The sequence below is a fragment of the Castor canadensis genome, chromosome 2, assembly GCF_047511655.1.
Source record: "Castor canadensis chromosome 2, mCasCan1.hap1v2, whole genome shotgun sequence".
In the NCBI taxonomy this organism is placed as follows: Eukaryota; Metazoa; Chordata; class Mammalia; order Rodentia; family Castoridae; genus Castor; species Castor canadensis.
In genome coordinates, this window is record NC_133387.1 from 178,266,379 (window position 1) to 178,280,920 (window position 14,542).

Sequence of the window (14,542 nt, forward strand, 5' to 3'; positions counted from 1 at the left end):
GGCTATACCCAAAAGACTGTGACACAGGTTACTCCAGAGGCACCTGCACACCCATGTTTATTGCGGCACTTTTCACAATAGCCAAGTTATGGAAACAGCCAAGATGCCCCACTGCTGACGAATGGATTAAGAAAATGTGGTATCTATACACAACGGAATTTTATGCAGCCATGAAGAACGAAATGTTATCATTCACTTTAAATGGATGGAATTGGAGAACATCATTCTGAGTGAGGTTAGCCTGGCCCAGAAGACCAAAATCGTACATTCTCCCTCATATGTGGACATTAGATCAAGGGCAAACACAACAAGGGGATTGGACTGTGGGTTCATGATAAAAGCGAGAGCAGACATGGGAGGGGTGAGGATAGGTAAGACACCTAAAAAATTAGCTAGCATTTGTTGCCCTTAACGCAGACAAACTAAAGCAGATACCTTAAAAGCAACTGAGGCCAATAGGAAAAGGGACCAGGAACTAGAGAAAAGGTTAGATCAAAAAGAATTAACCTAGAAGGTAACACACACGCACAGAAAATCAATGTGAGTCAATGCCCTGTATAGCTATCCTTATCTCAACCATCAAAAACCCTTGTTCCTTCCTATTATTGCTTATACTCTCTCTACAACAAAATTAGAAATAAGGGCAAAATAGTTTCTGCTGGGTATTGAGGGGGTTCAGGGGGAGAGGAAGGGGGTGGAGTAGGTGGTAAGGGAGGGGGTGGGGGCAGGGGGGAGAAATGACCCAAGCATTGTATGCACATATGAAAAATAAAACAATAAAAAAAGAAAATTAGAGATAAAGGCAAAATAGTTTCTGCCGGGTAGTAAGGGTTGGGGAGGAGAGGGAGGTGGTGGGGTGGGGGGGTAGGGAGAGGATGGGAATGGGGGGAGAAATGATGCAAATATTGTATGCACATATGAATAATAAAAAAAGAAAAATTAGACAATATTGCTGTCATAATTTTCACTGATTTTACAAGCATTGCTAAGCACTTTATATTATCAAAGTATATCTTCTTTTGTAAATTAGCTTCTTAAGAGCTCTATTTCATTCCTATGGAGATAATAGCTTTTACCTTTTGATTTGCCTGATCTTTTACAGATTGAGAACATTAATTCATTGTTTTATTATAATGTAAAATGTACTTTCATAATTGTCATTGTGTATTGTTGTTTGTTTTAGAAAAATTTATCAATTGATTTCTATATGGTTTCTCATCTTGATTTTTGCTTTAAAAAGATTTCCTTATATACCACTTACTAATTTTCAGTTAAGTAGTATTTTAATATTTTAAAGTTTTTTCCCTTCATTTAAATGTTTACCACATCTGTAATTAATTTTAATTTGGATATAAGGATTTTATCCATATAATTTGAGACTGTAGCTATAGTTACTCCAAAAATTGCAGTAATATTTCTAAAGTCCCAGCTGTTACATTTTCTATTTTGTATTTGCTTAATATGCTGTAGATTTAATATATCATGATCAATTAAAGCAAACAAATTCAACTCTAAGACAGTATTTTACTTTCTGAGTAAAGCACTATATTTCCAGCTACTCAGGTAGCAAAAATCAGAAGTATCAGGGTTTGAGGCCAGTTTAGGTAAAAAGTTAGTGGGACCCCATTCCAACCAACAAGCCAGGCATAGAGGATCACATCTACAATCTCAGCTACATGGGAGTCATGAGTAGGAGGATTGTGGATTGTGGTCCAGGCCAGCCTAGACAAAGAGCAAGATATTATCCAAAAAATAACTAAAACAAAAAGGGGTAGGGGTGTGGCTTAAGAGTGTTTGTTGTCCTGAGTTTAAACCCCAGTACTGACAAAATAAACAAATAAATAATAAGAGTTTTCCAAGAAAAAAAAAGCAACTCCAAAATTTGTATTTTACAATGTAATAACTTAATCTAATGTATCATTCTTAGGGTTAACCTCTTTTGGTTGTTTGGTCTTCAAAATATCTTTACCTAAGCAAATGTCATGGGTTCCCACAGTTATATTTACAATTCAGCTATAATTGATATTATTGATGTGCACATTGCTCTCAATAGATTTAAGATTCTTTGGGTTTCAGTGAAATACCATTATCTCAAAATAATTTATTGAAATGCCCATATTTCACTACTGCTTCATGGGTTCTCTTTGCAGATGATTAAGCATCTATCTATATCTTTACTGTCTATTCTGCTACATTGTTATCGTTCTAACTATATACAAATATTTCTCTCTGAATTACTATGTACCCATGGTTATTTTTCTATGTGGTGTTGAGAATCATCCCATTATCTTTTATTTCTTTAAGATTATCATGACTGTTTAGGGACCATTTGAATGCAAACTTTAAGGTCCATATATCTATATCAGCAGAGAAAAATGATGGCATTTATCTGAAAATTCAATGGATCTGTGGAACAATGTGAAAACAACTAGCTTCTTTAAAATATTGAGTTTTCTAGTTCATGAGCACATTTTAACCTTACATTTCTTCAGCAAATTTTTTGTTAATTCTATTGTCATGGTCTTATATTTAAATTCAGATAAGAATTTCTTAACCTTAATTTAAGAAATAACTTAAGTGTTGCTCTGTGGCTGTCCCGTGAATTATGGAGAGTTTAGCTCCATAATCACCACCACATGGATTTATATAAAATATACACAGAGAAGCACAGAGCCACTAAAAAGGGTTAAAATCCATTTGAAGACTTACAGACACAAAAAATCACGACCTTTGATAATTGCTACAATCCTTGAACAATATCAACATTGTCATATATAGTCCCAAATTTGTGTGCATAAGAAATAAACCAAAAAAGAGCTTCTTATCAACTAAGTTTTAAAAAGTCAACCTTCATATTTTATTGCATTTCTATCAGAGTGTTTATATTTATTTTAAAAGGTAAAACAAATCCTTTGGGGAGAAAGGGGAGATAATAGACCCTAATATGAGCACATTCACTACATATTAGAGATCTCATTATAAATTTTATCATTTCTTAGAAAGTATGTGAAGGAAATATTTCTGATGATTTAAGCAATGATTTACAACTAAATTATACTCTTAATTTTGAAAAAAAGAAATATCGCCTTCCTAGTGTTCACTCGCTCTGAGAGTGTGCCGCTTTGTCTTCAGCTTCAATAGTGCTTTCTTCACCTCCTTGTTCCTCAGGGTATACACAGCAGGGTTGAGCAGGGGTGTCAGCACAGTGTAGAAAACAGCCACAACCCCATCCACAGCATCCCTGGAGCCTGGTCGCAGGTAGATGAAAACACAAGGCACAAAGAAACAGATGACCACAATGCAGTGGGAGGCACAGGTCTGAAAGGCTCTGTGTCGCCCCTCTGAGGTGCGGATTCTCAGGATGGAGCACACAATGGACACATAGGACAGCACTATCAGGAAAAAGCAGCCCAAAGCCACTACCCCGATGTTCACAAAGATGACCATCTCATTGGCTGAGGTGTCTGCACAGGCCAACTTGAGGATGGGTGGTGCATCACAAAAGTAATGCTGGATCTGGTTGAGCCCACAGTAGGGCAAACGGAATGTCAAGGTGGTCTGGACAGCAGAGTGCAGGGAACCACTGATCCAGGTGCCAGTGGCCAGGAGAGCACATGTTCTCTCACTCATCATGGTCGTGTACCTGAGTGGGTAACTGATGGCCAAGTAGCGATCATATGACATGACTGTGTAAAGGAAACACTCAGTGCTCCCTAGGAAGTGGAAGAAATAGAGCTGAGCCACACAACTGTGGAAGGAGATAGCCCTGCCTTCCGGGGATGCCAAAGTCATGAGCATTTTGGGCACCGTGACAGTGGAGAACCACATGTCAATGAAGGACAGGTTGATAAGGAAGTAGTACATGGGTGTGTGGAGGTGAAAATCGACCCTGATCACCAGGAGGATGAGAAGGTTCCCCAGCACAGTGAGAACATAAATCATCAGGAAGATTCCAAAAAATATGGTGTCCAGCGAGGGTCGGTGGGGAAGACCTATGAGGAAGAAGGTTGTCACTAAACTCAAGTTTGTCATTTCTTCCACCTTCAATCAGACTCCCTGTAGAGATATAAGGAGCAGTCTGTCTTTAGCATGTTACTGAGAACTGAGAATCCTCTATGTGGCAACTGCAGCATCCATGGTAGAAAATTCTAGAACTCTACTTGACTTTGCTTGTTACAAATCTTCTTTGGTAAAGGTGATGGAATGATTTTAGCCTCCCTCTCTTTCTCTCTTTCTCTATCTCTCTCTCTCTCTCACACACACACAAAGTAACATACAAATATATGCAAAAGAAAGTATGAGAAAATCATCTTTCTTATGAAGGACAGGTTGCTGATGAAGTAGTACATGGGTGTGTGGAGGTGAGGATCCACCCTGATCACAAGCAGGATAAGAAGGCTCCCCAGCACAGTGAGAACGTAAATCACCAGAAAGATTCCAAAGAGTATGGTATCCAAGGTAGGAGGGGGGAAAGCCTGTGAGGAAGGACGTTGTCATAGGCTCACATTCGACACTCCTTCCATTCTCAATCATGCTCCCTGTAGAGATATAAGGAGCGACCAGCCTTTAGCATGAAATTGAGTACAGGGAATTCCTTCTCCAAGTGGCTCCTGCATCATCCATAGTAGATCATCTTGAGTTGTACTCAACTTTGCTTGTCACAGAGCTTATTCATAAAGGTGATCAGATGATTTCAGCAACTCTTACTCTCATATAGACTCACAGAGAGTTATAGAGTAGAAAGTAGAAGGCTGTTTTATTACCTATTTATTGGTATGTTAGTCATCTTTCCATTACTGTAACAATTACCTGAGACAATCAACTTATAAAGGAAAAAGTGTTACTCAGTCTCCCAGGTTTGGAAGTTTTAACCTATGATTGGTTAGCCCCATTTCTTTTGGGCCTCTGTTAAGGCAGCACATCATGGCACCAGCACATGGAAAAACAACTCATCTCATGGCCAGGACATAAAAGACAGAAGAAGAAGAAAGGGACTGAGTCTCCATGTCCCCTTGAAGAGCACATCTCCAGTGATGGGAAGTTCTGACACAAGACTAGATCCCTTAAATGTTCCACCAACTCCCAATAGTGTCACTGGTTGGGGAACAAGACTTTAACATAAGAGCCTTTTGTAGGACACTAATTCAAACAATAGCAATTACTATATTTTAAAATTAGCACAAGCTTAGTGAATGAAACACCAACTTATTATAGCACTGTTTCTGTGGATCAGGTCAGTAGGAGTATCTGCTCAGTCTCTTCAATTTTAATCAAGGTATCAACTGGGGATATAATCTCATCTAAGACTCAGGATTTTCTTCAGTGTTTATTGAGACTGTTAATAGAACTGAGTTCCTTGCACCTTTAGGACTGAAGTCCCACTTTTCTTGATAGTTCTTGGAAAATCACATCACTCTAAGTTCCTGGAGGTAACTCTAGGTCCTAAGAAGTCCTATCCACCTGACCTTCTCACACATGGCAGCTACTTCTTCAAAGCCAGAAAGAGAATCACTGTCTGATTTATAGCACAGTGTTATGTGATACTACCTAACCAACAGAATGAACCCCCATCATATACACAGGTCCCACACACTCAGGGTAATTTTGCAGAGAGTATTTACCTATTGGAAGGAAATTTTGAGGCTGTTTGGATTCTACCTACCACATTTTATTTTCTCTAAGTTTTATGAAGAAACTTGTAGCACCAAGAATTTAATTCTTGATGATTATTATTATTAATTGATAGCAATTAATGTTTCAAAGTTCACAGTGATCTTCAATCATTCTCCAGTGTCCTCACTTGTTATCTGATATTACCAATACAAGCTCCCTAACTGAGAAGTTACAGGCACTAAATAAGATTATATGCACAAAGTACTTAGTACAGTTCTTTACAATATTAAACTTGTCATGTGATAAGTGCTTAATAAATGATAGTGAATCACACACATTGTGCCTTTTCTGAACTTAGAGATATAGAGAAGTAAATTCCCTTTGTATTTCCTGATACTTCTTGATTTCAAAACTAGCTTTTTCAGAAAGTTTTCATCCCTGTTACCGTTACCAGTATCCCACTGCTGCCAGTTTCTGACAGAGTTTCTCCATGTTCTCAGAGAAAGTAAGAATATCACTCAAGTCCACACTGGGATTCCCCACAACAACCCATGTGATCCAGACAGAACTAACCTCATTCATGGCCAACCACCTACTTCTCCTTCACTTAACCAACACTTATGAGGCTCTAAGAACATCATAAGTGCTCCCCCAGCCACAATATATTGGGTAGGGGACAGTTTTTCTGTCAAGCATCCTTCTATCCTCAATATCTGATCATTTTCTAGGAATCACATTTCATCCTCTCCCACTTTCTCCTACTCCTCACACTCATAAACCTAGACAGTGATCTCACAAGAGAAGACAATTCTCTTCAGAAAAATAGAATCAAAGCAAGCAGAGGGGACCATGTAACTTTTATATTGAGAAATGTTGGGCTCCTGAACTGTTGAAATTGAGGCAAAAATGTTTTTGACTTAATACAAAATACTGGGGGGAGATAAAGGGAAATGATGGAGGGAATGAATTCAACTATGATATATTGTAAAGACTTTTATAAATGCCACAATGTACCCCTAGTACAACAATAATAAAGAAAAAATAAAATAAAATTTGTTATTAAAAATACAAAATACTATTGGTTATCAATTTTTATTAATATAATATGCTCATTGTTGTTAAAATAATGATAGTTAATTGTTCAATGGGTGAAGACCATGAATCCCATTCCCTACTCAGCTCAGATAAAATGTATCTTATCTCCATGAAATGTGGCTTAAGCTACATTAAGGCTGTATTTTTTCAAATATTAAAATAAATAGGCAGAGACAAGACTATACATTACTACTGTAACTATCAACATGGTTCTTAGAACTCCAAAAACAGAACAGTTTTGAAGTTTTTACTGTATTAGCAGGACTTAATCACTAATATAGGTTAATATTCAGATTTGATAAAGTATCAAAATTTTTCACCAGGTAAAGCCAAAGGTAGCCTGAGACTTAGGCAGGAATCTCAGAGAGGTCAATGTTTGACTTGTCTGCTGCAGAGACATAGTTGCTTTTTGTACTCACCCAATTATTCTATCTGTCAATCGATCATCTATTATCTAAGACTATTATGATGAGGATGAAGTTTAACAATCTCACAGTAACATTGTGTACATGAAAGTTTAAGGTAAAGAAGAAGAAAATCAGGGGAGAATAAGCTAAATCTACATAAGAACTCACCTTATAGGACATAATTCATTTCAGTAGTAAAACTCACCAGAATTTTTCCTACAATTTTTTGACAACTACAAGCAATATATAGGCACTAGATTTTAGCTGCCACTCAAAGTACAAATACGCAGTATTTTCAATAGGAATAGTCCATTTCCAAACCAAGAACCAAGTTAGTTAAAGGGCAGAGAATGGAGAGTAACATGGTAAATGGGTAGGAGCTTAACTTGGTTTTGTTCCACGAGGGATACAATTACTCTTGGGTTTCCAGGTTCTCTTAATGAGCACAAAAACAGCAAGACAACAAGGACAGCTTGTAATAAACACAGGCGTTTCCCTGCATGTTTATTTGAACCCTTCTGGGATGGCCCATGTCTCCTGGAACTAATATTTATACCTAAGAGAGAAGTAGCACTTAGTTACCCTGTTCTCTCACAGGCAATGGAGACACACAGCTTGTTCTCAGTTTAAAATTTGGTCCAGAACTCACAATAGTCATCACTTTTGTGCACTCTCCAGTTAAATATCATTCTTTTGCTATCTTTTTACAGCAAGTTAAAACATCCAAATTCTGTTTTTTGTTTTTTAGGGTTTTAGAGTCACTTTTCCAAAAGAAATGCCTACAGATCCATAATGATTTCCCAATTGTATAATGATTAGTTGTTATTGCTGTTAAATTTTCATTGGTTTTACAAGAATAAACAAACACCTGTGATATTTCAGACATTTGTCTTCTTTTGTAAATTAACTCTTCATGAGCTTCAGTCATCTCTTTTGTTTGAAGTAGTAGTCTTTTTCTTATTGATTTGTCTGAAAAATTACAAATGAAATTAATTCATTATCTTATTGTAAGGTGAAATGTGATTTCAAATTTGTCTTTATTTAAATACTTTACTGGCTTCTGTATACTTTTAATGTTCTAGTAAATTTTATCAATGGATTTCAATATGGTTCTTGATGTTAGTATTTTGCTTTACAAGGGTTTTCCCTACACTAAGTACTTATCAGCTTTCAGTTATATAATATTTAGTACTTTGAATGTTTTTCTCTCTTACTTCATTTGAAATTAATTTTATTTTAGGTATGATATAAGGATATTTTTATTTTCTATATAACTTAAGATTGTAAACCTCATTGCTGATCTAATTTTTTTAGAAATTTGATTTAACTTCCCTATTGTCATTTTCTTTTTTATCATTTGTTTACTGTGCTTTAGCTTCATTATATTGTGATTAAAGAATAAACTGAAAATTTTGTCTTTTAAACTATTATAACTTTAGTCTACTGTGTCATTATTTATGATTATACTCTCTTGTTGGTTTGTCTTATTCAAACTATCTTTACCAAAACAAGCATCATAAAGACTGGTACAGATATATCAACAACCCAGATATAATTGATTAATTAATTAATTAACTCTTTTGGCTGTACAGGGGGTTGAATTAAGGGCCTTGCACTCCTAGGCAAGCAGTCAGCCACTTTGAGCCATTTCACCAACCCATAATTGATTTTTTGATGTGTACACTAAAAAACATGGTCAAGATTTTTGCACCTGAATGTCCACATAATCCAAAATAATTTACTAAAGAAGTCCATATTTCCCTATCCACTGTAGGTCATTTTTGTTGTATGGACATGTATCAGTCTACATATTTGTTTTGTGGTATATTTGATTTTTCTGTTTGTCTAGCCTCATGCAAATACAGTAAGCCCACCTATTTATTACATGCAGTTTTAACCACGATCGGTCAAAAATTAAATTTTTTAAAATTTTTTTATTATTCATATGTGCATACAATGCTTGGGTCATTTTTCCCCCCTGTCCCCACCCCCTCCCTTACCACCCACCCCACCCCACCCCTTAAAAACACAAAAGAAACTTCAAAAACAAAAATTTTTCACCCCAACATGCACATTGCACAGCTCAGTTGATGTGGAGAAGCTCTCAGTCAGTCTTGCCTTATCATCACTTGTTTTTAAATTGTTGTGTGGCCTTCTGTTTCCCTGCCCTTAACTTTGTGAAAATATGGCTCTAAAAAGTAAATGGTGCCCAGAAAGCAAGGTAAAAGTGAATGTATTAATTGAAGTAATAAACTGAATATCTGAGACTTGTTGAAAGGTGACAAGTCTTTAGCAGAAACTTGACAGGTGTTATGAGGAAAAATGAATCAAGCATCCACAGTGCAGTTCTGAACTCTCTCTATCCTGAGCAGTCACAGTTGTTCCTCAGTGGCAGTCTCCTTGGAACCATATGCCAATGGATTCCAAGGGTCTACATTCTCTGAATGCAGACTCTATTATTAGTTTTTATATATCTCCTGTTAGGACTTTTCTACTTTTGTTTTATTTCTTCAAAGCTATATTGGTCATTTGAAGGATCTATTACATTTCAATACAGTATACATTTCAGGGTCCCCTTGTCCATATATATGGAAATTTTGGAATTGCTGTGAATCTATTTGAGAATTAACATATTTACAAGATTGTCTTCTGATCAATAAGCACATTGCACCCCTTTATTTTTTCAGCCCAGTCAAGCAAATAAATGACCCCAAAAAGATGCTTACAATCATTATTAGTCAGTGAAATACAAAATTATGTAGCAAATTACCAAATCCCACTCATAAAATTGACAAATAGTGTCAGGCACCAGTGGCTCATGTCTGTTAATGCTAGCTACTTGGTAGACAGAAATCAGGAGTATGGTGGTTTGAGGCCAGCCTGAGCAAATACTTTGTGAGATCCTAGCTGGAAAACACCCAACATAAAACAGGGATGGCTGTGTGGCTCAAGTGATAGCGCACCTGGCTTGCAGGTAAGGCCCTGAGTTCAAAGCCCAGTACTGTCAAAAAAAAAATTGACAAATAGTGAAAATATATGCTACTGGTTTGGGCAGAAGAAAAGCTTTATCTCACTTCCTGTTTTATTAATGGAAACTATTCCATTAATAAAAGCAGCAGTACACAGGATATTTATTCAAGTTCTTGTATTTATGTTGACACATGGCTTATAGTGACAAAACAACTAAAAGAGGAATGGGTGAATAAATCATAGTATGGCTACATAATGAAATATTAAGCATCTGTTTATAAAAAAAGATTTCCTTACAACCACACCAGTTAACTTTGGATTTCTTTTTTTGAACTTTGCATTTTTTTTTGTTAGTGTATATTAATTGTGCAGGGAGTTTTGTTGTGATATTTCCATAATAAATATAATGTACTTTGATCAAATTCACCATCTCTATTGCTCTTGCTTATCCACCTTCCCTTCCCATTTTTTAAATAATTTTAATGGGATTTATTATGCTATTTTCATACATCCACATAATGTACCTTACATAACTTTGAAAACTATGAAGGATTTTCATGAGGTAATTTCAGTTGATGAGGAAAGCAAGAGAAGAAATATAGTTAATATTGCCCCATTTTTCTAAACCAAACAAGGACCCTTTATATATTATATGGGCATAGAGGAAGGGGCAGGAGAGTTTACATCAGGTTGTTAGTCTGGATTTAAGGGAGCGTAACGACAAAAAACAGTCAAAGTTTTAAAGGCTAAAATATTAATGTAACATATATGATATAATCTAATTACTTTAAATTATTTGCTTAGTGAAGGCCTAAATAAATCAGAACATACAGGAATTGGCAATTGATCCACCAATTGTAGCAATATCCATATTTGTTAGCTAAATGAAAATGTATGTTTCAGTGAAGATACCCCACACACATAACCCCATGTAATAAGCAACTTTTAAAAAACAAAAATGAAAAACCCTCATAAAAGGAACAAAAATAGGGAAAATCAGGCAGAATTATTGCAAAGTCCTGCCTGATTGATGTCTTGTGAGGGTTCCAGTGCAATTTCTGTGGACTGCTCAAGACCTCAGTTTTCCCACCCTAACCACAGGCACAGACCCTGAAGTCCATGTTGACTTGTCATTGGCCTGCTGTTGGAACCTCTGTGTTGTTTGTGCTGCCGCTGCTGTTATCTGAATTCATTCTATTTTCAATGTGTTGTTTATTGACTCTTTCTTCAGATTCAAGGTCTAAGTTGATACGTTTTACTGGATAAGCCTAGATCTCATACCCAAGTTTTCTATTTGTTACAGTTAATAGGATAGTATCTGGTGTTTGGGTTTCTATAGTGGAATGCAGTCCTACTTATAGGAAAAGATTTTAAAAGATAAAATGGCCAAGCTATATGAACAAATAAATAGTCCCCACAAATATCCATGACAGTCTATCATGTGGACTACACACCTTGTACTTATACACCCCTGGACACACACACAATGTCGGTGCTTACAAGGCAACATTATTCCCAGGTCACTCCATCCACAGAAGGAGCCACTCCCATGTATTACCATTTACTTCATCAATGCCCAAGTCTGGAATCGCTGGCTGATGTCAATTCCATCTGTGGTTTGTAGATTATTCAAAGTCAACATTGTGTGACCTCTGGACAAAAAAGTAAAGTCATCATGAATGCATCTTGATTATAATAACAAATAGAAAAAAATCTAAAAGATATAAATATATGCACATGAAAGCAATGGAGTAAATACACGAGAGGTAAAAAAATACTTATTTTGAAAGTGATTGTGAGATAATGGCTAACATTAGCAACTTCTGTCTTCTTCAGTACTTTTTCTTAGCAGAGAACTCAGCATCCTAGTGTTGCCAAAAGAAATTAATCAAAACATTGTTCCTGCAAAACCCACACTTGTCCATCTTATCAATGATGTTACAGTTATTCCCTATCTATTTTTTTTTTTACTTTCAGACATAGTTATGTGCAGAGGCACCTTGCAGAATTGTGTAAATGCACTGTCTGGATGAGAAAGTATACAAAGCAGCAAAATAATTGTCTTCAATTGCCTCCTATGACATACCTTTGGTTCCTTTGACATCTTGACCCCATACTCTCAGTGTTGTTCCTTTGTTCACCTGCTATAATCCCCTTGCCTGTCATGTACTTATTATTTTATTTCAGGCACTGTGGTGAGTATGCTATGTATTCATTCCACTTCTTACTCCTAGTTTTCGTGCTGCAGCTATAAGGCTTCTGGCACTGGAGATGGCAGTAGAATTGCCTTTGCTGCTTGGGGGAAGAGATTCCTGTCCCCACACCAACCTCTTTTGCACAATCTCTTCCCCAATGGAGAAACTAGCTAATATTTATTTAAGGTTGCAGGGCATTTTATGACCTTTCACAAAAATTTGGCAAATTCACTATTCTAAACAAGGGGATAAATTGATTGGTTGATCCCAGATGAAGATTGAACTCAGGACCTCCTACTTCCTAGGCAGACACTCTACCACTTGAGCCACACCTCCAACCCTGTTTGTGCTTTAATTATTTTTCAGATAAGGTCTCCCCTCCCCCCTGCCCACCCTGGGATGGCCTCAGATCATAATCATCTACCTACAGCCTCCCACATGCCTGAGGTCACGAGCAGGCACCACCATGCCCACCTTATTGATTGACATGGGGTCTCAAAATCCTTCCCATCTCCACCTCCAAAGTAAATGGGATTACATTCACTCATGCCTGGACTAGGTGAATGAACTCTTTCACCTGTTCCTCATAATCAACCAGAGAGAGCACGTAAACTGTATCTGCCAGTCTTTGCTAAAACTGAACTGTTGTAGTTTTAAATTTTTTCACCAGTCTTTTTTATTTTCCTCTTCTACTTCAAAAGCAGAAGTTAAGATAGGGCCTCTCTGAAGAAGTTTCCCCATGTCTTTCCATGTATTCATTCATGTCAAAAGTCAACTGGAAAAGAAAGGAAGGTCTAGGTTCAATAATATTGAATATTGCTTTGGTTCAATAGTAGAGATAAAAGTTCTGTCCTAACTTCTTAAGGCCAAGGATTCACATTGGAACCAAGTCCTTTTTTGTAGTCAAGCATTCCTTTATTCTTTATAAACACATGTTCCTATCTGGATATCACAACTCAGGAGTGTTTCCTGTGAGGGAGGTTAGGAGGTTGAAGCTTTAAGTCCCTTCCATCTTCCTTTCTATGTAGAATTATCTATTAGCAAAAACTGAATACTGACTTACATCTACCATCATGAGGAAGTAAAGAAAATCCAGGAAATCATGTCCATACAATACAGAAATATATTGATAAATACAAACCAAAATACTTGATGGTGGCTTTTATGGTTCCTTAAGTGGAAAATGGCTCATTGAAAAAACAGACCAAGGACAATGTGGTATTTCACAAATATGCTTCTTTTAAAAATGTACAGCAATAATGTCTCAACATAATTAACATTCTTTATTAAACATTGAACAAGAAATATTTGCATAAATATTTGTTGATCTATAGTTTTCCCAGTTCTACTTCAGAACTACAATGTACTCTATTCCCAGAGCTGGATGAATCTATACCATTTATCTACATAGACTTGAATGTAGGGGTGAGGGGGTGGAGGGGGGGATAAAGGACAATGACGGAGGGGGTTAATTCAACTATGATATATTGTAAGAACTTTTGTAAACATCACAATGTACCCCCAGTACAATAATAAAAAAAGAAAGAAAATATAAAATAAAATTAAAAGAATAGAGTTGGATGGAATTTTATCCTCTAAGTTGTATGACTTTCTCCTATGGAAAAGTTCTACTTTCTTTACAATTCATGGGGTTTTTTTTTCCTTCCAAGTATACTCTGGTTTATTTCTCTAAAGGTCCACCTAAATCCCCCCACACACCCCCAGATCTACCCTCAGTATGTTTGCCTTTTAAGGGATAGGCACATTTTTCAGATTCCATCTAGCTTAGTTTCCTTTTTGCACACTAGGTAATCAGACAATTCTATCTCAAATAGTGTGGCCTGGTGTAATGCATGTCCTAATAATTTCTTCCAAACTAATTTCAGATGGTACTTTTTAAGTAATTAACATATTGCATTCCTATAATATCTTTAGCTTTAAAGATGTTACAAATTGCATTAATACCCCAATGGCATAAATAAAGCATAATTATCCTCAAATTGTGGGTAAGGAAACTAAAATCCAGAGAAATAGAAAGGGCCTCTTGATTCCTGATCAAGTACTTATTCTTTTTTATTTATTTATTTATTCATTTATTTATATGTGCATACATTGTTTGTGTCATCTCTCCTCTCCCCAGCTACCTCCTTCCCCCTCAGTCTCCCCCAGCCCTTCTCTCTTCCAGAACCTGTTCTGCCCTCTTCAATTTTGTTGAAGAGAAGACATAAGCAATAATAAGAATGACGTAGCATTTTTGCAAGT

At 36.5% G+C, this 14,542-nt stretch overlaps 2 protein-coding genes across 5 annotated transcripts in view; both read right to left on the reverse strand.

Moving 5' to 3' along the window:
* Positions 1–14,542, reverse strand: part of LOC109674527 (olfactory receptor 10G9) — a 249,077-nt gene that overhangs the window by 15,773 nt on the left and 218,762 nt on the right. For 2 of the 4 annotated variants that reach the window (XR_012445583.1, XM_074066502.1), the window contains exons 1-2: positions 11,586–11,619; positions 7,984–8,084 (exon numbers count right to left, since the gene is read on the reverse strand). The exons of 1 other annotated variant lie outside the window; for it this stretch is intronic. The gene's annotated coding sequence lies outside the window, so the exon portion shown is untranslated. Of the gene's footprint in view, positions 1–7,983; positions 8,085–11,585; positions 11,620–11,643; positions 11,681–14,542 lie in introns of those variants that run through there. One more of the 4 variants, XR_012445584.1, reaches the window with a different exon arrangement.
* Positions 1,957–7,990, reverse strand: LOC141420882 (olfactory receptor 10G9-like). The gene is given in 2 exon segments (XM_074066501.1): positions 1,957–3,129; positions 3,132–7,990. Coding segments are annotated over 2 exon segments (933 nt in total). The 5' UTR covers positions 4,033–7,990; the 3' UTR covers positions 1,957–3,097.